This window comes from Python bivittatus, unplaced genomic scaffold, assembly GCF_059951505.1.
Source record: "Python bivittatus isolate LINGU-HERP-01145 unplaced genomic scaffold, Pbiv_v1 ctg000330_np1212, whole genome shotgun sequence".
Taxonomy (NCBI): Eukaryota; Metazoa; Chordata; class Lepidosauria; order Squamata; family Pythonidae; genus Python; species Python bivittatus.
The window spans coordinates 1570036-1596663 of NW_028277058.1; the positions used below are offsets into that span (position 1 = coordinate 1570036).

General features: G+C 37.8%; 1 protein-coding gene across 6 annotated transcripts in view; it reads left to right on the top strand.

Moving 5' to 3' along the window:
- The window catches only part of TBC1D22A (TBC1 domain family member 22A), a 233223-nt gene that overhangs the window by 8909 nt on the left and 197686 nt on the right, over positions 1 to 26628 (top strand). For all 6 annotated transcript variants that reach the window (XM_088141641.1, XM_088141643.1, XM_088141642.1 and 3 more), the window contains exons 3-5: positions 3834 to 4171; positions 4792 to 4968; positions 20646 to 20716. In XM_088141641.1, the coding sequence (XP_087997767.1) occupies positions 3834 to 4171; positions 4792 to 4968; positions 20646 to 20716 (586 nt within the window). The remainder of the gene's footprint in view (positions 1 to 3833; positions 4172 to 4791; positions 4969 to 20645; positions 20717 to 26628) is intronic.

Genomic DNA, 26628 nt, shown 5'->3' on the forward strand with positions numbered 1-26628 from the left:
TACTGCTGCATTCTAGACCAGTTGTAGCTTCCAGATGGCCTTTAAGGTGGGCCCATGTAGGGCATGTTGCAATACTTCAAATGAGATGTCCTTTGCCCCACACAGTTTGAAATTTTGATATGCTGGTTAGTATTTGGTGTAGAAGCATCTTTTGTTTGTGCAGAGTTATATTTTAAAGTTCATTGTACAGACAGTCCCCTACTTGCAAACTTTTATGTTGTGAACTTTCACCAATATGAACAAGATCGACCTGGAAGCCAGAACCAGAAGTCATGCTGGAAGTTGGAATTGGAAGTAGGGAGAAGGCGGGAAGGGGTTAGTTTGCAGCTAGTTGCATTGGAGGTTTGCATTGGAATTGGAGTTCCTAGAAATGGTTAGTTTATGTGGTGCGCTCCATCGCCAGGTGAGGCAGGAGAGGGGGTAGTGGCAGAGGACAGGGGAGAGGGAGCAGAGGTCTCCTGCCTCACTCAGCAGTGGAACGTGCCTCATTCCACCAGCTTGTCCCTTAGTCCAGGGAGTCACTGCCACCTCTCCTGCCTCACCCGGCAATGGAGTGTACTGTGTAAACTAACCCTTTCTGGGAATCCCAACTCCAATGCAAAACTCCAACCTCCTGGAAGGCAGGAGAAGGCAGGAAAGGGTTAGTTTGCGGCATGCCTCTGCTCCCTCTCCCCTTTCCTTTGCCGCCACCCCCCTCCTGCCTCACCTGGCTACGCATTGGCAGCAGAAGATAGGGCTCCTCTGCCCACACTGCTGTCCTGCCTCCTGCCTCCTCTTTTTTTTACTTTTTACTTTTTACTTGGTTGGACTTACAAACAAAATGGACTTACGAACAGCCTCTTGGAATGTAACCTGTTCGTAAGTAGGGGACTGTCTGTAGTCTTAGCTCACTGTATTGGTGTTACAAATGAACATATGGTAGCTATGTAACTTTCATTGAACAGTTTTGGGAGGCCCATGCAGCTAGCTGGTGCTTAATTTTACATACTCTGTTACTTACTTTAACAGAGTATGATTAGAAGATTGATCTGTTACATTTTAATAGGTGGTCTGCTCAGTGGCATCCATGGGGGCAAGGTGGACCAGAGTGATGCAAGCAGTGTTGAGGTGTTGTGATGCAAACCCTGAGCCTTTTCTATTTCTGTTGAGACAACACATGCACTCCCCAAAGGGATAGAGCTTGTGGTGCAAGGCTGCTTTGGTCATTCTGAGAAAAGCAGCAGGAACCTATGGATGCTGCTAGGATTACTCTTCCTTAAAAGTTATGACTGTAAGTTTATAATTTCTGTAAAGTCAGTGTGCAAGCTTCAGCTGCTTTAGAGATAGGAGAACTGATGGAAATTGCTTAAGCCTGACTTTGTGAAGAGGTCATCCTGGCTGACAATTAAAGGACCCCCTTTTGGTTAGCTGTACGATCCAGACAATAAATGTGAGACAAGGAGTATTCCTTTAAGAAACAGGTTCACTAATGAACATATTAATTAGCAACTATTGTGGATTTATTTGCCAAACCATGATGTGTGTTCATTTTCTTCTTGAAGTTTTAAAATATATAATAGAGTTTCTATTTCACAGATGGCAGTAAGAAGGCTAAATGTATAAAAATGATTATGCAATCTTTTTCCCTACTAGCCTCTTTTCTTGATAAGAGACCACTATTTTATGAAGCCTATCTGATTTTGTGGATATAACGTAGATTATACACACTGCATGTTCTATATAGCAACACTTTTTCCCTCTTACAAAGCCTTTCTATTGTCATGATTTTTATTAAATAGATAAGCTAGCGTTATTTTTTTAAAAAAAGCAGCATGTTAAGCTTTATCCCTCCATCTTCAAATGAGATAACCAGCAAGTATATGAAGAAGAATATGTTTTTTTGCAAGCTTCTTGAAATAAACACAAACTGTGTAACTGAACAGAACAGAAAAAAAAATGGCCCTCTGTGCTAACATATCCAAAGTCACTTAGGATATTTTTTTAGTTAAAAAGTGTTAAAAGCACCTGTTTCCTTAATGTGGGTAGTGCAGTTTTTTCATCTGGACACCAGTTAAGAAATTTTTAGAAAGTAAAACAATGGAGCTATTTTAAACATCTTATTCTCCAAGCAACCAACAGGAAGATGTACCTTAATCATGGCATTTCTAAAATTACAACTGTACAATACATTTTTTATCAATTCTCAACTAAATATTCCCCCAAGATAATTCCTGTAAATTTTCTTTAAAATGTTCTTTTTAAATTTCCACAAGAAGCAAAATAAAGAAAACATAAACATTTACAGGGTTTGTATATTAAGTATTTTTCTGAACTACTGCTAAGCAACAAGTTTATGTATTAAATGCCTTTCTAAGCTGCCATTTAGCATTCTGAAATGATATTCATTCACTGCTTAAAACGTACTGGAATTTCCTTTGTTTCTTTAGTCAAACACTTACTAACTAAAAGTGTTTTAAACTGCAGTTTGTTGTTCTGCTTGTTACTATATGGTTTAAAAGGGAATTGCTCATCAATTCTTTACTTTAATTATAAGGCACAGAAACTATTTCATGAAATATCAAGTAAAGAAGCTCAAATACTCTAAGTACCATTAGACCTACAGTACATCCTTTCTCAACCCTTGGTTTATATCATAAAAGCTATTCTATTTCATTGTGGCATATTAAACTTGCAAAATTAGCTGTTACAAGCTTCATAACATAACAGATGTTATGGGGAGTTCTGTGAAATCTCTGAAATACACTTGTTCATTTCAGATATATTTACTGCACAGAACCTACCAGTGTATAGAATGTAGCGTGTTTTATGCATTTTTTTTTTTTTTTGTCTGCGCTCAGTCATTGCTAACCCTGCAGTGACTGCTTGGACGAGTCCTTGCAGTTTTCAAGGCAATTGTTTTTCGGAAGTGGTTTGCCAGAGCCTCCTTCCTAGAGCAGAGCCCAGCTGGCGAGCGCAGGAGGTGGGGTTTCCGTTGCTTTGCACCCTTTTCAGGTGCGCATGGTTTTTCACGCTTACTGGCAACTGCTCCCAACTCCTTTTTGCAAGGTGCCGCCAGCATTTTTCCTCCCACCGGAGTGAGAGTCCCCATTTATCTACTCACGTGAGTTTTCGACCTGTTGGGTTGACAGGAACTGGGGAGGAAACAGGAGCTCACCCTGTTTAACGCGAAGGCTGGACTTGAACCGCCAAAGCGTCGACCATTTCTGGCCGGCAACTTTCAGCGTCATTAAGCCGCTGCGCCACCGCGTCCCCCTATTTTATGCATATTTTATGCTTATATAAAGTATTATATGTCAAATGTTTCTAGAAAGCAAATTCAGTCTTCTGATTTAACTGTTTTCACATTGTGTATTTTAATCCATATCTCATGTCTGTGAAGTCCAGCGTTATAACTGAAGACCTCTATTGGAACAATATAAGCCTGTAATATATATGATTGATATTGTTTGTGATATTTTCAACTGGCATGACAGAGAATTTTGAAAAAAAAAAGTTTATTTTGTACAGTGGATATTCACATTGAACCTAAACAAAGCATATGAAGACCTTGTGTTCTTGAGGAGGATTTTTTGCTGCAGTGTTAGCACTTCATACAAAATTATTACTTTGGATTGTTAATTGAGATCTGTCTCTTCTTTTGCTCTTTTTGCTTGTTTTATTTTAAAAGCTACAGCTGAGTAAATGAAACATTATGGAAATTCTCAAAATGACATCAGATCACTTATTCAATTGAAACATATCACTAGCTGGATTGAATTTTTCCTTAATTAAATGTTATAGTAGGTGCAAGTATCAGTAAAAGCTGCTTTTCTGCTTGCTTGTTTTTTAAACAGTTTGAAACAAGGAACGAAGCCTCCAGCAACCCCAGTGAAAACAAAGAAAGTCAGCACATTTCAGGAATTTGAAAGCAACACAAGTGATGCCTGGGATGTAGGGGAGGATGATGACGAACTTTTAGCAATGGCTACAGAAAGCCTCAACACTGATGTAGTCATGGAAACGGCTAACAGAGTAATTCAGAATCACAGTAAATTACAAGAGCAGCACAAATTGCAGGAGGAACAGACAGAAAGGGAACAGCCACAGAAGATTTCAGACTTGCCTTCAGCCGCATGTGGTGACAACAGGCTGGTTAAATCTGTCAGTGAAACAAACGCATCAAGTTCTGCAGGTATATTACACTTAAGAAACTCAATTGTTACCCAGTGCTTCCCTGGCTGAATGCAACAGTTTGTAGGCCTTTCTTGGATTCCTGGGTTGTTTCTGAGCACCAGTTGAAAGATCATGCTGATTTTCCAGAACAACTTAAATGAAGTTGGAAAACGGTTAATAGTTCAATTCTGATACTGTGAACATTGAATTTATTACCCTGACATACGTGGAGCTAATCCATCTTAGTCCTCCAGAGACATTTCTCTGGTAGGAGAAATGGAAAAACCTACTTCTTTTAAATACTTTCATGATGAAAATACTGTGAAGTAATGGGTTTCTAAGAATTATATAAAATACTGCTACTTTCTTTCTTATAAGTAAAATACCTCCTTTCTTACAAAAGGATATTTCAGTGAGGTACTCCTTAGTTTTCCTATCTGCTTCTTGACAAACATGAGGTTGATGGCAGATTAAATCTATTCTTACATCTGGTTTGGAGTTAGCGGGATAAATACTGCTATTTGTAGTCAAATGTTTATTGCAAATACATAGAAATATGCATATTTTAAAAATAACTTTTCTTTCTTCCATTTCAGATATAGACAAATTCATGCCTTTTTTTTCTGTTACATTTTCTAGATAACGCTAATGCAAATACCTCTGTGCCAAGGTCTCAGTCCCTTCCACAAGCCTCTACATATACTCTTACTGGTGGGGTGGCAGATAATGCCTCTGGTGGTCATGTACTATCTGAAAGAGAAGCATTGCGATTAGATAAATTCAAACAGCTTCTTGCTGGCCCAAATACAAACCTTGGTAAGTATTCATAAACATTAAACAGTACCTTAGATTAATGTCTGTTAATAGTTGTGAGAAAACAGTAGGAGTTTCTCTTTAAAATATGAAATGGCTCCTTCCTAAAATGCATGTAGGAACTCTTTTACTGCCTTGTACTCTGCTTTGTTTTATTTTTTTGTTTTAAAGGAAAGAAAAATAGGTGGTCTTTTCAGTACCGCTCATAAGGATTTTAACTGTAAGCCTATTGTTAAGTTTTTATGTTAGATCATATCAGTATTAGAGTGGCATTGCATTTTTAAGGATATCTTGCTGAAATTTCCACTAAAGTGGCTCAGGAAAGAATAAAACAATCAAGATCACAGGGACAGGAGAAAGGCTTTAACTGCATCCCCAGAGATCTCATCCCTGAGTAGGTTATACTCTTTCCAGACCTTCAAGCAATTGTTTGGTAGCCCAAGAGGAATGCAGTTTCTTCTTGCTACAGTAAAGCATGACTGTCATTTAAACAGGCATAAGAAAATGGGAAAGCCAGGATCTGCAGGCTGCCACTTGCACAATTCTAGTTACAAAGAGCTTCTCTTTCTCTAATCTATGCATGGGGAGATGTTTAAATTCCTTATCCACATGCAGAGACATGGATGGAGACAAGGTACCTACATGTATAGTATATTGGTCTATTTTCCTTTGGGGATTTTCTTTAATTACCATAAGTTCCAAGGCAGTAGATTCCATGAGCATTGATTCTTTGAGCAATTAATCATATATAAATTATATTTTAGACATTTGTTAGATAAAGAGCTTCCTGGGCCTCCATCATGGCTCTGATCTAGAAGAATTATACCAGCTATTGGGCTGCTCTGAATATATTCCTGCTTAGGAATATAGGAGGAGGAGGAGGAGGAGGCAGCAAACAATGTTCCTTATAGGGTTTTTTTTTTTCATCCACCGTGGAAGAATGAAAGCTCCATAATCTTACCTGTGTGTTTCATGTTAGAGACTAAAACATCTTCACATAAACACAGGCAAAAATACACATATGGCTTTTTAGTAAATAAGTACAGTTCATCATTCAGTAAATTTCAGCTTTGTAGATGTGCCAGTTTTAGGAAACTTTTTACCTGTTTTCTATATAGAGGTGACGGAAGGAAGGAACTCTCATAAATAATTACCAAATATACATGCGTCCCAAAGAAAGATACCTTTCAGTTGATGTATCAGCCTATATGTTATCGACTTGCTTGGGATACTGATCTTTTTTGTAAGAATTTCAGAATACTTGCATCAGTAGACTGTTTTTTTAAGGCAATAGAGATTAACATAGTAGAAGAGTGATGTGGCAGACTAACATTTCATTTTTTTTTTAATTGCTGCCTTTGCAAATTGTTGAATTATAGTAGCCTACCTTTTTCTTTTTGGTGCTGCTCTTATCATAACATTCTGATGAAAATACTTCTTTTTGAAACTATCTGAATGTCTCTTACCCTGTGCTATTTTCCCTTTGTCTTTTATAACAAGCCATTTCTTTGTCCTCTCACCTTTGATCCCTCTCCAAGCTAGACAGTTTGTCTGTCAATAACAACCAGAAATTGATGTTTACTTTATTCCCAAGTTAAACACACAAGACCAAAATTTAATCTCTGTTCTTGAGTCATTTACTTATATTTTATGACTTTCACTTGCAACTTTTGCAGCTGGTACATTCTGCTACTTTTCCCTTCTAACTTCACTCTTTCCAGCATATATGTCAAATTAATTAACAAATTCAGATGTTAATGAAAATTCATAGGTGTGGAAGGTTAGGACAACATATAGGAAACATAAAGACTATGGAAAAACTAACACAATCTAGGATCAGGAACTAATTTAGATAACTATTGGAGTTTGGGAAAAAATTATAAAAAAACTAAAATATTAGAATGTTAAATGAGGTTTAAAATGATGTCAATTAGATTTGATGCTTCTGTACATTATATCGGGGTCTTAATTTACCTCTGTAAACTTTTGAGGCAGTGGAAAGTATCCCACCTCTAAGTACTCTGTGAACCGTGGAAACATGGTAGTTTATATCTGTTTTTTGCTGTGTTAGTAGCGCAGCATAGAGAGAAAACAATCCAGATTATAACTCAGTTTGCAATGCTTTACTGAAGAGAAGAAACAATAATTAGGCTTTTAAAAACAACGAAGGCCTCCTATCCTCTTTCATAAGTAAATGCCAGTGATATGGGGTATTTAAAATGCCTCGTCTCTTGTGTGGTGTCTGAGAAGGGCATGTGAGAGAGAACTGTAAAAGAAGGAGAGAGACAGCATGTGTGTGTGTGCGCGTGAGCACGTAAAGGGCACATGAAGCAAATAAGGTAGCAAGATTTCTTGTGATTTTACACCCATGTGTAAAATTGTTAAGTATCTTATTTCTTATCAGTAGAAAAGCATTCAGATGTTTCAACAGGACATGCCCTCAGATGACAAGTATAATGCCAGTGAGATTCCATCTCTTCTCTCTCTCGTTAAGACCAAATTGTAACACATACACATACAAGATTAGATGTTTCCTTATGAACAAAAGTCAAGGTCTGGAAATGTTGAAATCTGTTGATACCTGATACCTTTCAGTAATATCAGTCGATTGCTAGACTTGGCTAAGTTGCAAGAATGTTATTATTATTAGCTAATTTTAATATGGATATTTATATTTTTATAGCTTTTGGATTTTAATTGTGAGCCACCCAGAGTCACCTTCTGGGGGAGATGGGTGGCAGATAAATTTAATAAACAAACAAACAAACAAACAAACTTAGTTTATGAAAAATACATAATAAGGGGAGCATGGTCCATCAATTCAGATCAAGCTAAAGTAATGTTAACTCCTTCCTCACAATATCTTTTGAAGTGAAAATAAGTCCTATTATTCCCAGTAAAGCTAGGATAAGAATACATAGTTGTAGCTCCTACTACTATGCTTTGTTTTTGTCAGATGATGTCAAGAACAGTCTTACAGTACTGCCTCTAATTTCAGAAGTTTGGAGAAAATATTATGTATACTTATCTTGGTTACGAATGGCCATGAACTTTGGAATGCTTTAATTGGTTGTCTGTCCATTTTCATAATAGCCAATCTCAAACTTCCTTTTCCACTCACTGAAGCCAAACACAGCTGCATGGATAGTCTGGCTTCAACTTTGAGGGTAAGGTTGGGATGCTCCTCACCACCCTTGATGGAGGGGAAATTTAGGAGCAAATACTGAATTGTTGGGGACGCGGTGGCGCAGCGGCTTAATGACGCCGAAAGTTGCCGGCCAGAAATGGCTGACGCTTCGGCGGTTCGAGTCCAGCCTTCGCGTTAAACAGGGTGAGCTCCTGTTTCCTCCCCCCAGTTCCTGTCAACCCAACAGTTCGAAAACTTACGTGAGTAGATAAATGGGGACTCTCACTCCGGTGGGAGGAAAAATGCTGGCGCGGTGCCTTGCAAAAAAAGGAGTGGGGAGTAGTTGCCGGTAAGCGCGAAAAACCGCGTGCGCCCGAAAAGGGCGCTAAGCAACGGAAACCCCGCCTCCTGCGCTCGCCAGCTGGGCTCTGCCCTAGGAAGGAGGCTCTGGCAAACCACTTCCGAAAACAGTTGCCTTGAAAACTGCAAAGGACTTGTCCAAAAGCAGTCACTGCAGGGTCAGCCATGACTGAGCGCAGACAAAAAAAAAAAAAAAAAAAAAAAAAAAAAAAAAAAAAAAAACTGAATTGTTGCTTAAAACGCTGTACAAGTTAGCCTTGAAGGAGCTCTAAATATTCATAAATACAACCCCAACTTCTTGAATGGAAAAGAGATTCTGTGAAGTGCTAAAGCTATGTAGATCAGCAGTGTTCCTATATTTCAACAATTCCCATTTCCCCTGGTAGCCACTCATATTTCAAATTCTCTATTAATGGTCTTGTAAACATTCTGTGTTGTCATTCAATGATTAAAATGTGTGCTGCTATTTTTGTTTCTTTCACATCTCTATTTCATCTATTTTACTAATACATTTTGTGCCTCATCTAGGTGGCTTTTTTTGGTTGAGAATTGTTTCTCAAGGATATAACGTGTTCAGCGCGTTTTATTTGATATTTCTTAGTTTCTTAATCCATTCAGGAAAAAAATCAGTACAATATTTACATGGATTTTTAAAAAAGGTATAACAGAACTATCCTTTTTTTTAAAAAAAAGCAGTTACTGTGGTTACCCTTAGCGATATCAAGCCATTTATTAAGATCAGTCTCTGTGTGTGCTGTTTAACTTCTCAGATACTGTTGGGGGAGCTGCAGTTCCATGAATCTGCATTGTTTTAGAAGAATATTCTAGTTCTTTAGAATTAAATTATGCTAAGATTTTTTCATAAGAATTTGAAGCTTATAAATCTAGTTTATCATGTCTATCATTTAATTGTTCATGCAAGCCACATTGCGATTTACAGCCTCTCAATGAAGTAACTGTTTTGTGTCAAAAGATGAATAATGCATGAGCAAAAATTGTGGGTTCCCTTAAAATTATAGAGCCAGAAATATTATGCTTAAAGGGAAATGATAGAAGAATGCTTATCTGTTTTGAGCAAAATATTGTGGGTAGTTAGTTGCTTGGTTTCTAGCAGACCTCCAGGCCAGTGATGACTCCTGTTTGAAGCTGAGTCTAATTTTTAGATAATAATAGAGGACCAAATCTCCATGGTAAAAGTATAGTTCACTGGTATTTATTTCATTGTAATTGTACTGTGTTAACTGAAGGTTGCAGAACTGAAGCAGCACATAATGAATATATCCAGTGTAGGCTGGAGAAATGTTTGTAGGCTTACAGATAGATAAATTATATCCATTTTAATTGAATGCAAACACTAATGATTTCAGAGGGGCTCAAATATGTACACATTTTATATCCTCTCGAATATTTTCTAGAATGTAGCAATATGCTTAAGCTGCTCAAATGGGGCTCTTGATGCTGAAATAGCCAAGGATCAATCTATCTTACCAGAAGGAAGACTAGGAAAGTGCTGCCTTACAGGCTTTCCTTCCTGAGAAGAGAAGAAATCCTTGAGTCAGAAGAGTGGTAATAGTTTATTACTTCAGGAAAGTCCCAGGGTATTTTCTTGGTATGGTCTGATTTCCTTAAAAAAATAAAGTACTTATTGGGGTGAAAAATTATTTTATTCCTCCATAATGGTTAATTATCCTGATTTCATCTTTTAAATAAGGGGTTACGCATTTACTGTTTGCTTGCCTCTTTTTTCTTTCTGGAGAAGTAGTTTTAGCCACCACCTTAATGGCGTGATATGTTTTGTACTTGCATTTGTCAATGTGGAACAGTTCATCATTGTTTGAGAAAGTGCAGGAATCTGGTTCTTTGATTCTCTAACATCCTGTGGCTTCTTGTTGAAGTTATTGGCTTGTATTTCTGTAACTTATGTCTTTAAACAACTAAAGCTTTAAAGAGGTTAAGAATTTTTCTCTGAAGGTTAGCTTGTGTATTTTTGCAAAAGCACTTAACCTATCACATATTTTAAAATAAAAAATAGGTTCCATGAAAGTACCAAAGGTCATACTGGCAACTCTGGATGCAAAGCGCTGTGGGCATCTTAGTAAATTTTATAGTCCTAGTTAATACAGAGAGTAGAGTATGAATTAGCAGATTTTTGTTCCTCCTATCTATATCAGTATTACTTTCCAATTTACTGTTGAAACTGCATAACTTAAAAGAAACCTGTTTTGACTAAAATCAAATTAGTTAAATAGACTTGCAAACAATTATATGATGGACTGAGACTTATTTGGCTTCTGGGTCACGTTTATGCTAGTTGCATGATCTAGAATAGAACATGGGAACTATTCTTATTAAAGGTGAATTGACCATATACTAACCTATGAAAAATACAGTAAAGTCTGTCTGCTGATAGGATAGTATTTAGCCTATTTTAAATTAAGCTATGGCATAATACAGTTGCTTAAGAAGGAGGTATTTGCCTTTTAAGCCTTATGTAGCAAGGATTATAAACCAATGCAGGCCCAGAACTCAAAGGGGAGATAAATAAAGATCCCCTTTCTTCTTTCCTACCTACCTACAAAGAATTTTAAGAAAGTAGCTACTGTGTTGGATGAGCCAAAACGTCTAACACTCTTCTTCTTGCAAGAAGATTTGTCTTCTCTTGTTCCTATTCAGCAGCTTGCATTCAATGGCATACTAATTCTGAATGTTCCACATAGTCACCATTCATTTACCAGTAGCACACTCACATTCTGAATGGCTCTCCTTTACATAGACAGCATCTGTGCATAAGAAGGAGCTATCAGCCTCCTTAGGAGAGACCCTGCTAACACCTGTGATTAGGAAACAAGCAAACAGAATTTAAAAAAGCAAACTCTAGTGCCATTAAGATGAAACATGCTGACGGTAAAAGGATGCCTTCCCTGGTGCCTAAAGGAAGCAGTAATAAGATCTCTATTGAAGAATTTCTCCCTTGACCTCCACAGCTCTATAGGCTAGGCTCAAATATTCCATTTCTTGAAAAGGTGAGAAGATGCTGACTTGAATGATATTATTTCTGGACCCATTTTAAATCAGGCTTTTGGGCAAGTTGAAGTACTGAAAGCATTTTGGTCATCTTCATGGATGACCTACACAAAAATTCAGCACATTTATATTTTCTGGACCTGTTGGTAGCTTTCACAACAATCAACTATGGTATCCTTATGAGCCACCTGGTGGGATTGAAAAAGGACACTATTTTACACACATTCTAGTTTTCTCACCACTTTCATGGTGTTGGGAAGCTACTATCCAATTCCTAGGCTGTGGTTCTGTTGTGCCCCTTAGGGTCATTTTGTTCTGCATGGTGTTCAACATTTACACAAACCAGTTGTGGGGGCTGGGCTGTTGTAGGAAGCTAGACCCAGAGGCTGAGGCTCTCCACAGGTTAGCTTTTATCCTGAAATATAGGTATGCTTGCTGGGGAATTCTGGGTTGTCCATCCATCATAAAGTTGCCAGGTTTGAAAAACACTGATTTAAAGAATTGGTATTGATCTGTTACATTCTAAATGGCTTAGGGCATGACTACCTAAAAGACCACCTCTCCTATTACTAATTTGTTCAACTGTTCAGTTCTGTAAGAGGCCCTTTCCTTAGCAAAGCCCTATTTCAGTGTTCCCAAAAGGGTGAAATTCAGACAGTCTTTTATGTCTTTAAGCTCATCTTCCAGTAGGTTCACACTTTGTAGCAGCAGTGTCTGCAGTTGCGTGCAACCTTGCCCATTCCTTTGTTTTATTCTCTTCTTATTTGAATCTAGTAAAAACTGTGTTAAGTGTTCAGTTTCTTGCAGATTGCAGTATCAGAGTAGTGTAATCTTGTCAGTAGAGTTCAGCTGCCTTTGTTGTGACTTCTTTCTAGTCCTTGATTCTGGTTAAAGTTCTTGGGTACTTATTAAATGTGACAAGTCTAAACAGGAAAAGAGCAGCAGCAAAAGAAAGCATGCAATTCTTTGCTTGTCATATCTCTGCTTCTTCCCCCCTACCCCCAATACTTCTCTCTTTGAAAAAGAAAACAGTGTGGTGTTGACACAGAGGCTTTTAGTTAAAATAACTGGAACATGTTCCTTACGTTTCTGGGTATTCCAACTACAGGTTGTCTTTGTTTAGCGACTTATGACACTAATGAAAAAGTATTTTTGTGACCAGTCCTCGCATTTATGACCTCAGGTCTGTAAAGCAAAGGAAAGCTGACATAAGATCATAAGCACAGTTGCAGTTTTGCTTAGTAACTCCTCTATTTAACATCTGAGTTGCCGCTCCCAATTGTGGTTGCTAAACGAGGACTACCTGTATTTATCTGCAGGCAGCTAGGAAAAGAGATACTGCTACCAGTATTTCTTTTTCTCTAGGAACAAATTGAGCAATTCCATACTCCACAAGTGTCCTTGCTGAAGGGAGAACACCTCTTGAATCTCACATTCTCCTCTGAGTCCTTCACTGAGATTTCTTTCTCTCCATCAGTGTTGTTGTCATCCTAGATCTGCTTAAATGAGTCAGAAATACTTCATCTTAACGCTTTGAAGTATAATAGACATATTTAGTTGCAGACATCCCCATGGAATAGGGACAAGTATGACAGCCAGTTCCTTCAAAGACAACATGTACTCTCTAATGCTAAATGTGGTGGAAACTGGCTGTCTGAGCTGGATGCAACCTTTTTAAAAAAACATTTTTATGGGGTTTCTTTTAATTACAATTAAAAACAAACAAACAAATGTAAATACAATTTGAATAGAGCAAAATATATTTGTAATATAAATATGATGATTATCTAACAGGCCACTCTCCTATTATTAATTTGTCCAGCAAAAGATAGAAATCTCTTTTAACACGAAGGAAAAAAATAAGGAAAAAGTATTTTAATGTTACTTTACTACAACGCAGATACAGTAATTGTATTTGTATAAAAGCTACTACCTTTCAGTTTTTAATCAAGTTAAACCTTTGACCACATGAAATCGTATGTCCAGTCTTTCCTTTTTTCTGATAAAAGAGCCAGTTCAAGGATTGAGAATTGGATGCAGCCTATCTGGCCTTTTTTCTTCTTTCCAAGTGAGCTTGTGCTACAGTCAGTATTAGAAAGTGAATATTGCTTCTTGGACATTATTCTAGAATGTACAGCTAAGGGACATTCAAATAATTCTCATGTACAAAAAAAATCATTTTAAACTATATTTTCTTTCAATTGCCTTTGAAATTTTCATCTACCTTATTTGAAGCATCTTAGAGTAGAAGTATTTGCTTCTGTGTGCCATAGGCAAAACATTCAATAAGGGAATAATGCATTGAAGAATTTTATCTGCGTACAGTCTTCAGCAGAACTGTGAAAGCTTCCATCGTATAGTTTCCATTTTATGGCAGGATTTAAGATACTGGTGAATGCATTAAACAGGATTTAAACAAAAAAAAAATTAAAGAATTGTAAATGCTTGCTAAGGCATAATTAGTATACATAACTAGTATCTTCCTTATTTTCAGTATAGTGATTTATTTATTCATTTAGTTTATTATTTCTATCTCCTCTTTTCTTTAGAAGTACTTGCATTTTCCCTAACCCTAACCCTAACTACCTGTGAGATAGGCTGGCCTGAGAGAGAATGACTGGTGGCAGTTTATCACCTTAACTCTTACACCACACTGGGTCTCTTAAGATACCTGTCAGTTTTTCTTGTCTTTCTCAAAATTTTAGACTTGTATTATACTACAGACTCTTGCTATTTTAGACTCGGGGGGATGAAAATAGAGGTGGACGTATAATGCCATGCAGCAGTAACTTTTTCCTAATTAAAACTGTGGAACATTGGCTGCAAAATCAATTATATTGAGAGAGCTGTGAATGTAACTAGACCTTCTCGAAATGTTCATTTAGCACTGATTTATTTATTTATTTATTTATTTATTTATTTATTTATTTATGCAATTTGTATAGCTGCCCATCTCAATCCAAGTGACTCTGGGCGGTGAACAGTTTAAATAATTAAAACAATTAAAACAATTACAATTATATATATAGGCGGCTGATAATTATCATAAAAATTACATAAAGATCAACAGTGCAACCAGGTAATGGGGCCCTTAACACTTTCGGGACCCCAGGCTCAGACACATAGCCAAGTTTTTAAAGCCTTACGAATCAACTTTTTTTTCCCCAAACAGTAACTCTTTGTACTTATTGGAAGCATAGTTAGGTGGATATTTGCATCAGATTTCTAGTTCTTTTTGGATGTGGATACTCGATCCTTTTGGAATTGGATGTCCAAATTGTTTTCCTAATTTAAACTTTTCCCCATCTTTTGAAATGTATTTGGTATACTTTACCTGTATTGCCCATCAGGATTCCTTTTGGAGAAGGGAGGAGAAGCATACATAAAACAGTTATCCTTTGCATACAAAGAAAAAACTCTGGGGGTGGGGAATAACCCAAATGATATCATTGGAGCTATTTGATAGCTGACCTACTCCAAGAGCTCAGGCTTTTTCTTTTTTTTCTTTTCTTTTTTTATGCCTTTATAATAAGCAGAAAGTATGACTAGTGATGTGGTGATGCCATTAGATTTGGTAAGACCACAATTTTATGTCCCTTTTTTGTTTTTTTGTTTTCTGGGAGATTCATGCTAATACACAAAGGATGGCAAAAGTTGATAAGTCTTTCATGCACGCACAGATAGCTTGCTCCTGCTTTAGATGATAATATGATAGATAAAGCAATTATCTGACTAGAATTTCCCCATCCCACTTTTTTTTAACATAAGCACCAACACTAACACTTTTTTTAACACTGCAAACATTTCCATGTGGTAGAAAGGATAGTACATTGCACGTTTGATGCTGCTAGTCAGCTTCTCCCAATCTAAATGCCTTCCAGATGTGTGGGCTTCCAACTTCCAGGATTGTCAGATAATGCTCATGCTAGCTGAAGAATTTTGGGAAGTCAACACATCCAGAGAGCAGTGGCTTGGGAAAAGATAGGCTGATGGTGGGAGTGGAGGAGAGGTCTTTACAAAGATAACTCTCTGCTTTTTTCTCATAAAGACACCACACTTGCCCCTAAGATGGTCCTTGCTTAATGACCATTCGTTCAGTGACTGTTCAAAGTTACAGTGGTGCTGAACAAATTATATTTACGACTGGTCCTCAAAGTTACAGCCATTGCAGCACCCCCATAGTCACATGATCAAAATTTGGGTGCTTGGCAGCCTGCCTGCATTTACAACTGCATTGTGCACTTCAACTCCCCCCACCTGCCTATCTCCCCCCACCTCTGCCCTTTTGGCCACCCTGCACTCCACTGCCCTGCTGCTGTGCCCTGCACCCCTGCTGCCCTGCTGCTGTGCCCCGCACCTCTGCCGCCCTGCACTCCACTGCCCTCAGCTGACCTTTGGTGTCTTCTTCCTCCTGCTGCTGACAAGGTGAGCCTGGCAAGGCAGCTGCTGGCCCTTCACAAGGCCTTGCATGGCCAGCAGCTGCCTCGTGAAGGACCAGGCCAGTCATGCTTCATCAGCAGCAAGAAGATGGTGAAGGTCAGCTGGGGGTGGCGGAGTGCAGGGCACCCAAAAGGGCAGAGATGGGGGTGAGATAGGTGGGGGGTAGTTGAAGTTGAGGCAAGTGTGGCAGGGCAGGAGAAACATGAGGTCCTCGCTTAATGATGGTGCAGTCCTGGCCTAATGACCTCAACCGGGACTACTGGTACTGCCGTCACTAAGTGGTGTGGTCACGTGATGTTTCGTCTAATGACCGCTTTGCTTAGCAATGGAAATTCCAGTCTCAATTAGGGTCTTTAAGTGAGGACTATCTGTATTTTCCTACTGGCTTGTCGTATTAGTAAATCAAGACAGAAATAGATCCTGGAAGTATATGGGGGAGCATGGTCTCTTCTCCCAACTGCCCTGTGTTCTCAGTTTTCATATCTGTTGTATAACTACATAGAAATTCTGGCATCTTTGAGAGAGATCTCAAAAAGAAGAATGCAACTTAGTGACATAAAAATCCCTGATGCAGTTTTTCTTCCCCCCCATCCAAACGGAATGCATATGTATCAACAGATTATATCAGGTAAACAATGCATATTCATAAATGTTCTGTAATGGCTAGGAAGAACAGTTGGACAACACTGCAATCACTTGCATTCAGAGAGCGTTTCAGCAAATACTTGCATTAAAAAAAACAACAACTTTAAAGCCAGCTTCTTTTCTTGATCTCTCTTCATTGTGAGAATGAAGTGCAAGGTACAAAAAGATTGGTTGGAAAATAGTTGCAAGTGAGTTGATCTTGTTGGTTGCATAGTTAGGTGAGCTTTAATTTTGAGTTTGGTGTTATCTAGGGTACAATAAAGTGCACATTAGATGAGCACTCTGATTCAGTGGTGACAAAGTGTAGAGCTTCATAAGACTCTTCCTTGAGCCATCTTTTCCATTTTTAATCATTGCTTGACACTGGGCGTATCATACTGAAGCACAAAATGGCTAAGTGGCAAACATGCTATGCTAGGGCTTTTACACTTGTGACCAACTTCCTATAGATGTCCATAATTAGAATCCTGATTATGTGCAGGCAGATGTTATTTCTACCCTGCAAATAACACTTAACCTTTGTTAACAGGAAGGGAAGTAGAGAAATTTAGAAATTGCTCTAGAAGGGAGAAGGAACAGATCTCCTTGATCTGCTCATTTCCTCCAAGCAATGATGTATTGTGTTTCAGTAAGGCTCAGTTTATGAAGCAAAAATAAAGTTGGTACTTTTCAGCCTTCTTTTGTTGAAGAAGCAATATGATAAGGTTGGGCTGAAAGCAAAAAACAAAGAAAAAGACCTGAATACTAATCCAGTCTAGCACCTCCTTTGGATTGCAGTCATCTGCCCCAAGCCACTTGCATCCTGTCAGATCTTTATTCATCAGAAAGGTGAGTCACTTCCTAATTTAAATACAAGATGGCTTCCTGAGGAAGTGGCTTTCTTAATCATTGTTTAAATGTGCTTTAGACTCTCTTTTACAGCTTTATTTTCTTGGTTTATGGCAAAATATGTAGTCTGATTGTCAGCTATAGCCAACGGAGTCATGGCTATAAATGTAAATTTTATTTAGATTCCTGAACTCTCTTCACCTGCTGGCATTCTTAAAAACCAGTATTGGGAAATAAGTTCACGTGTGCATCAAAGGTAACATGTGGTATAATAGAATCTAATTTCAGCGTGCCATAAACTTCAAAATTATAGCCATTAACCTAATTAGTGCTAATTAGGCTATAGCCAATAAGCTAAATTGGCATTTGAGGTGCCTCAGGAAATATTGTGAATAAAAATATATAAATTAATATACATTTAATTTAAAAGCAACAACCCAGGAATGAATGGATACTTTGTGAAATACCTAGAGAAAGGAGGAATTGACTTAATATATTGAATGGGTTGTTAGAATAAAGCTTAGAAATTTGACTCATGAATTTGAATCTGTGAAAGCAAGTTGAATTTCCAGGATGATTCTTAAGGTTACTGTATCTAATGTTAAACTTTAGAAAAGGAAAATGCTCCAGCAATATGAGGGGTGTATTTTGATTCAGATGGTGCCTCATAAAATTAAGTTCTAGAACAATGTTATCTTCCTTCGTGGAAAAAGTACTTGTAAGCAAGCTGTAAACATTTATTTCCCTGATATAAACATGCAAACAATCTTAGAATCATAGAACTGTAGACTTGGAAGAGGTCATTAAGGTCATCAAGTCCAGTTCTCTACTCACTGAAGGAATCCAGTTAAAGCATCCTTAACAGTTGAGTCTGTATCTTGCGTTGGAAGACATCCATTGAATGGGACTTACCAGTTCTCTGGGTAATTGCTTCTACTCCTAAACTGCTATTGGGAACTAGGTGGAGATGAAAGATGCTGAGATCTTCTGAAGTAACTCTTGTAAAGGAAATTATTAGAGAATATAACTTTGAAGAAATGTATATTCATTTAGATCATATGGAAGACTTGAGCTACATGTAAATGTTTTCTCTAATATAATAGTTCAAAACACCACTATAAAATTGGTGTCTTTGTAGGCAGATTGGTAAAGCAGTGGAAGCCAAAAGAACTACAGATGAAAGAGTCATAATAACATTCTGGAATATTCTTTTGATATGAACTTGTAGCAGCAAAAACTAAAACATATTTTTTTTCATAGCTTTAAATTAGATGAACTTTATTATTGATGGTAGTAACTAATGCATGGCTTGTTGGAAATAAGAGTAGAACATTTATCTTGGAAGAAAAATGGCAACAGGAATCTTTTCAGGAACACAGTTTTGGTATGTACGAACAGCACTAACATAATAGCCCTAATGTCAGGTTCAGACCAAAGAACTCCACGAGACAGTGCAGATACAGTTCTCTTGCGTTTATTAGCTTCCACCTGACTGAATCTAACTTCCCAAACCAGCCAGCCACAACACCATGAATTCCTTAGGGTGGTGCCAGTCTCATCTTCTTAAACTTCCCATGCTCCTGTTGGGGGCTAAGGGAATGCTTATCTCCCTGAGCGTGGCCGTCATCCAACCATTCCTTCACACCTAAGAATGTACCAGCTGCTGAAATGGTAAGGCAAGCAATGTTTGTGGATGAATTTCATTTATAAAATTATCTACAAATAAGGATTTTATTCACTAGTATGTCTTCTGTGTAGGTGACAAATAATATTTAAAATTAATTTTATTATGATAAACTAAGAAAAAATATATAAAAGAATATGTGTGTGTGTGTGTGTGTGTATTTTTATGTATAGATTATTATAATATTTTTATCCTACATTTTTATGTATATAAAACTCAAGGCAGCAAATATATTTAATACTCCTGCCTCCTATTTCCCCTACAACAACAACCCTGTGAGGTGGGTTGGGCTGAGAGTGAGTGACTGGCCCAAAGTCACCCAGCTGGCTTTCATGCATAAGGGAGGCCTAAAACTCACAGTCTCCTGGTTTCTGGGCCAGCACCTTAACTACTACACCAAATTGGCTCTCATTTAGCTCTCTCAATTTTAATATAACATCCAAATGTATTAATAATAATAAAAAAGAGAAATAAAGTAAAAATGACTTTGAAAATTGTCATAAACAAAAGAAGTCCACTTAATTTGATCATATTGTCTGAAAGCCTTTTCTTTGTCTCTTTGTTGGGGGAAAAAAAAGCCCCAAATTCAAATATTGACAAAAATACACAAATCAACCATCTATTGCTGCTATTCAAATATAGATTTCTTCTCCCAGTGTTGTATGATAATTCTTTCAAAAAGTTCCTGGTACCTGAGAAATCCTTAATCTTTGATGTCTTAAAAGACTGCAAATGCTGGGCATATAGTCAAGGTGAATTATGTATCTTTAACACACAGTGATCTGTCCAGAATCATATTAACAATCCTGTTGGTATTAGCCCAAAACGTGGCATTTAAAGGACAAGAATGAGTCATATGAACTTTATTCTAGCTCCTGAGTTGCATCAATAACCCCTTTTAAACATTATTTGCAGTATCCAGTTTACAGAAAACGTTGTTGTTGCTGTATTAACCTCTTTGTATGATCAAAATAAACTAATATGCTGGGACATTTAAACACTTTATTCTAGAGGTGATGTAAATAAATAATATCAACTTCGTTCAAAAAATAATTATTAATTTAGAAACCAAATTCCTCCCAAAACTCCAAACCATTACATAACTTCAGAAGCAAAGTTAGTATCTGGGCCAAACTGAATAACAAAGTTGAATAAACTACCAAGAAGTTTTACAACTTCAGAACCAAGTTGATCCAAAGTAATAATGCTGTGAGAAGTCAAATTTACTCCCAAGCAGGTTTAGATGCTAACTTTAAACTGAGGTTTATTCCATAAAGTTTTTTGTGGTTAAAAAGATCAAAATTATATCCACAACCCAGTATTTTTGAAGTGTGTCTTTTATCATTAAGCATAGGCATTGAAATCGATCCCTGTGCAAACACAGAACCCAATCATAGAAATTCTTTGATTTACATTTCAACAACCTTTTAAAAATAGATACAGGAAATCGTGTAAGAACTGGAGCTGACCCATATTATAGGTAAACTTTTTAAGGAATTACTTTAACCCAAATGTATTTTCATGCAATTTTCTTACTGAAGTTTGCTGTTTTTCTTTTGGTGGGGCGAGTAGAAGAATTGCGGAAGCTGAGTTGGTCAGGAATTCCAAAACCTGTACGACCAATTACATGGAAGCTCCTGTCAGTAAGTACTTCAGGATTTTGTGATGATGGTGTTGTTTCTGTTGCCATGTATAATTTTACTTGAGTCATGGCTAATCAGTAGCATTACAAAACAGTGTGATCAAAAGAACACTGTTCTTTTTCCATTTCACCCTTGGTATGCCATTAAAGAATAGAGTAGTAAATAATGACAAGTGCTAATTTCCCCCCCACTTCTGTAAGTATTCTGTGATTTAAAAAAAAAAAGTAGTTTTATAAATATCTGCCTATCTGGGTGTTTAATTAAAAAGTCTTCTGCTTCTTGAAATTGGCGTTTAGCTAATACTACAAAACCCATGATCCGTTGGGTCATCATTTCAGAGATATTTCCATACCTAAACAGAGAAACAGAATGACCAAGGGCAAAAAAGTGGGAGTGTAAGCAACTTACGACTTACTGCCAGCTTCCCCATTGACTTTGCTTGTGGGAAGCTGGCAGGGAGTGTCAGAAATCCCTCCCCTCTCCATCCCTCCCTCCCTCCCTAGGCTTGCACTGTTTGTCCTCTCCTCACAACCCTCAGGAGAATCCCAGTGAAGCTGCCTCCTCCTCCTCCTCAGCTGACCCATGGAACTGCCTGCCAGTTTGCTGGGGGGAGGTGGAACAAAGAGAGCTGCGGACTGTGAGGAAAACTGCACCCCCGCTCCCCATTCTGGCGTGTCCCCAAGGGCCCCCTCCCTTGAAGAAGGAAGAGGGCTCACTTGTCAACCCTCGGCATCCCCCAGCCAGCCCTCCCTTGCCAGTAGGCATCCAAATTGCTCCCTCATCCTTTCCTCAATGCCCACTGCTGTTAAGAGATTTCGGATTTCTACCTTGTTTCCAAAGCAGCCAATAACCGTTTACTCGTCAGACCTTGCTATAAGCCAGTTGGGTACAGGGGACAGGGAGGTGGCAAAAAGATCAGGGATATGCCCATGACAATCACTTGACGTGGGCTGACTGTAGCAGCATAGCAGTGTGAAGCAGTCACAAATTTCCTAAATTTCAATCCCACAGGAGTCACAAGTCCCGGATTTTGGATGCATTCTTTAAGTTAGCCCATTTGAGGTACCTTGGTTCAAAAATTATTGCCCTATGATGCACCGTTTCACCCAGTTGATGGTTATAGACACGAAAGTTTTAGTAGTATATAGATTATTTTCTTCCCTCTATGAATATATGGTCTGTGCTCAAGAGAACATAGATATGCCTTTCTCAATACATTTTTATGTTAGATATTTAACATTTCAGGTAATACATCTAGAATTTTATACTGTTGAATTTTTCAGAGTAGACTGAAATTAATTCTTTATGTGTATGTATATATGCATATCTTTTTTTCCTCGCAGGAGGGATAAATCTTAGAGGAATGTGAAGTCTTTACTTAAAAAGAGCCCTAGTTTTCAGTATTTATAATATTGTGACTTACATATAAGTCCTGATAAATTTCTGGGCATCCTGCATTCTGATTCAAATTTCACATGCAGCTTTTAATAGTGAATATTAAATAAGCACTATTTTGCAATTAAAATTAAGTACACATTTTTTTAAAAAAGTACATTGATATTTCATCATTAAATTCAAATTGACTGTCACCATCAGTTTAACTGGTGGTGTTGGTTGAGAAGAAGTCTGGGAAAGAGTATGTGTCCCACTGATTTTGAGCATTTTGATTTAAAAGGAAATAATTTTTAGGAGGCAAAGCAGAAGATTTTACAGATATTTTGTTATTTCTAGTGCTTGCTTAAAGCCTTAATATTGTGTAGTGTATCTAAAATCAGAGTAATAAATCTAATAATGAAATATTTATTTATTATGTACCTTTACCAAGACGTTGTACAGAACAAAAGAAAAATACAATAATTACAAAATTCCATCCAATAAAATTAATTCACAACTTAGCAATCAATTTTTAAAATCAATATTTTTAACTAAAATGAATGAAACAATAACAAGATGTATTTAAAGGCACAGTTTATGAAATTGCAGAGCACATATATATCCGTAATTAATATAAATTAATACTGATCTGAAAACTATTAGTCTTACTGAGAGTAGAATAAATTAAGCAATTCATGCACTAATGTACTAGTAGAATAAAATGGGTTTTAAACACATTTTGAAGGGCATCAGACTTTCTTAGAGATAAAGGAGAGAGCTGATTCTAGAGTTATAGGACCAAATCCCTGAAAACTGGGAACCTGAAGACCATGGCTTTAGAACCCTCCCTAGAGAAATGTAAGGTATGAGTACAGTGGAAGGAGAAATAAGGGCAGATTGATAGGAAGGTTTTGTGACTAGAGGATTCTGAATACAAGCACCAGGGATGTGATCCAAGCTGTTGTTTGCTTAGAGAACTAGTGAGGCAACTTCTGGTATAACAAACATGAAATAACTTGGAAAGTCCAGAACAACCCAAACAGTACCACTCTAGGCTAATATAAGAGGATGGCAAGAAGAACCAGGAAGACCCGTTGGGAAACTGTTGCAGTAATCTAAGGATGAAACTCCATCCTCAAATTCTACAGATATTCATCAAATGAAAATTTTCAATTCTTGCTGTAAGATTGTGAAGGAAGGTAGTCCTGGCCTCAGGAGTAGGGAGGGAATGAGCAAATGGTTAAGGGGATTGTGGAGTCATTGGTGCTCTCTGAGCTTGGTTGTTTGCTGGCAGATGTTTCATTACCCATCAGTGATAGTGAGTGTGGGGTTTGCTCCCTGTTCAAATACAGTAGCTTGCCCTGTATTTGATGGTGGGGGTGTGGTTTTCTCCTTGGTAGTTCCTTGATTAGGATATTGTTTTCTGCTTGATTGTTTGTCTCATATTAATCCCTGCTTAAATGGGTGTTGGTTGCTGCAGAGGATGTGTTCTGGTCTTTTTGTTTCCTCTTTAGCTTTTTTATTGTCTCTTTTGAATAGTGTGTAAATGTGATTTATTTCTGTTCATCTGTTGATGGCTGATTTGTCTGAATGCCAAGCTTCCAGGAATTCCCTAGTGTTTTTGGATTTAGCTTGATCTAGGATGCTCACAGTTTCCCAGTTGAAACTATGGTTGAGTCTGTCCATGTATTGTGAGATTAAGGAGTTTTCATCATGTCTTCTAACTGCTAGTTGGTGTTCATGGATGTGCCTAATCAAGGAACTGATTAGGATTAGGGAACATTAGGGATGTTCCCTAATCAAGGAACTACCAAGGAGAAAACCACACCCCCATCAACACTGGCAGGGCAAGCTACTGTATATAAACAGGGAGCAAACCCCACACTCACTAGCACTGATGATATTACCTTCCCTGGTAATTAAAGGTCTGCAAGCAGTCAATCTCAGAGAGCACCAAGGACTCCACAGTTCAACCCTGAGCTACATATATTCTCTTCTATTGGGTTAAGAGGATTACCCAGTCTTAAGAAAGAAACTCAAAATAATCCCACCTTGATTTTGTTTGGTATAAAGAAACTCTGACAGACTTTCAAAATTCTGTTCTTCTACCCTACAACAATAAAGAGCATTCCTGAAATCCCTGCCATACCTGTTCCCTGACTTTGCCTACCTCAAAAGGATGATGAAGATCAGTAAATAGGCACAAAGTCAGCTGATCATCAGACAAGATCCTAAGAGGCAGAGAAACTGCAACAATCTGGAAATCACAGAGACAAATGGGGTGGAGGAAAGAAATGCATGAGGGAATGGGAAGGATGATAAGGCCAAAACCCAACAATCACTGTCTTCCTCTTATTCAACTTGAGCAAAGGACAGGACATCCCAAACACAGAACAGTAATGAGACATATTTGACCATGTATCTTCATCAAGAATCACAAAAGACCAGTAGAATATCGTCAGTGAAACTGGTATTGAAACTCTTGCTCATGAATTGGGGTGTTCAAGGGAAGGGTATAAAGGATAAAGGAGGATCCAAGACTGACCTCCAACACCTGCCATAAGGGAAAACTCCTGGAGCTGTAATCCACTTTGCAAAAGAACAAGAAGATAGAAAAAGCTTGAATCAATAAAGTGCTCCATTAGTGACACCCAGGGACCATAACTTAGGAGCAGTATGTAGTGGTCAAATGTATCAAATACTGCAGACAGTTCCAAAAGAATCAGCCTAATGGAGGAAATTGGGACTTGGTCACCAAAATAACATTCAAAACTTGAGAAAGTGCCACTTCAGTTGAATTTCACAAAATCCTAATTGATATGGATCAAGAAGGCCATTGGAAGACAAATAGAAGCTCACAAGATCTTTGGATTAAAAAAAGGAAGTAGAGACCCTGTTTAGCAATATGATCACAAAGAGGGATCCAAGGACGTTTTTTTTCAAGAAGAGACAAAGAAGGTCATGCTTAAAATTGTTTGGGAAACTTCCATTGGATAATGAAATCTGAATGTCTTATGAGGTGTCCAGATGTACAGGTGGATCCTTGTTTGTAACAATAAACAAGGCTACTGTGTTTTTTGGAGCTAGAAGAAGATACAGTGATTCACATTTGGAGCTAATGTAGGCATTTGTAGTTGCAAAAATAAAAGTTGTCTTGGGAACAGGATATTGAACCTGTCTCAAAGAGAGGAAGCCTGTGTTAATCTTAAAAACTGAGTAAGAGAAGACACCTCTGTGCTAAGGAAAATATTGATATCCCTTGGACAGTTAGATTTACTATTACAAATTAAATTGTTTTTTAATGATACTGATAATATCCTACAGAAATGCAAACTGTTGACAAGAAGTGAAGTCTAGAATTTAATATTTAACCTTACATAAATCCATGTGACAGGATATTAAATGTCAGATTTCATCTAAAGTCATAATGTAAGCTAACATAGTGTAAAAATACCTGGGAAATAGTGTGTCTCTATGTATGTATGTGCACGCTTTTAACAAAAATGCTTCACTGGTGCTGGAAAGTAAAAGCTGTGCAGATGCTGCTCCTCCAGCTAGTTATTCTGACTGCCAGGGAGGTGTAAGGATCAGATAATGGTTTTTACATCCTGTTTTGTAAACTGAGATTAAATAACAGCTTTTCTGATTTGGCCTTAATAGTAAGGGAGCTTAATTTGCCCTGGACAATTCAGTACGTTTAAGGAATGAACTGAGTAACCAGAGAATTTATTCCCCCCTTTCCCCCCAGTGTAGATCTTAATAGAGTGCATCTAAGAGGTCTGAGAGGTCTGAAGTCAGCTTTCATAAAATAAGGATATGTATTTAACTGTTGTATGCTTAGTTTTAATATCCCTCACTGTCATAAATTCTAATGTGTAGCGTAGTTGTTAGGGGTTGGATTAGCATTGGAGAGATCCAGGTTCAAGTGCCCCTTCAGCCACAGAAACTCGCTGGGTGACTTTAGCCAGTCCCTCTCTTTGCTGAACCTACTTCACAGGGTTGTTGTGATGGAGAAAAACAGGAGAAGAAAATGCTCTATTTCAGTGGTTCTTAAACTATTTGATCTAATTACCCCTTTTCCTGGTCTCAAGTAATGTCATTACCCCCCAATCCCAATCCTCTTCCAACTCTGTGGTTTTATACAAGTGTCTCAGCAGTGGCATGCCCAAACTGGATCCTCAACTCACAAACAATTACAGATTGCTCCATTATCCCCAGGACATGTTCAGTTTACTCCCTTGGGGGTAATTACCCCCAGTTTAAGAACCATTGCTCTATAGGCCTCCTTGAGCTCCTTAACAGAAGTGGGATATCAATTTGTTAGATAAATAAAATATAATAAAAAATACAATACAATATGATACAGTGACTTTCTGACAATTGTATTGTTGAAGGCTTTCACGGCCGGCATACGATGGCTGGTGTGGGTGTTCCAGGCTGTGTGGCCGTGTTCTTGAAGTTTTGTTTCCTAACGTTTCGCCAGCACCTGTGACTGGCATCTTCAGAGTGCAGGAGCACAGACAGGAGCAGTTCTCTCT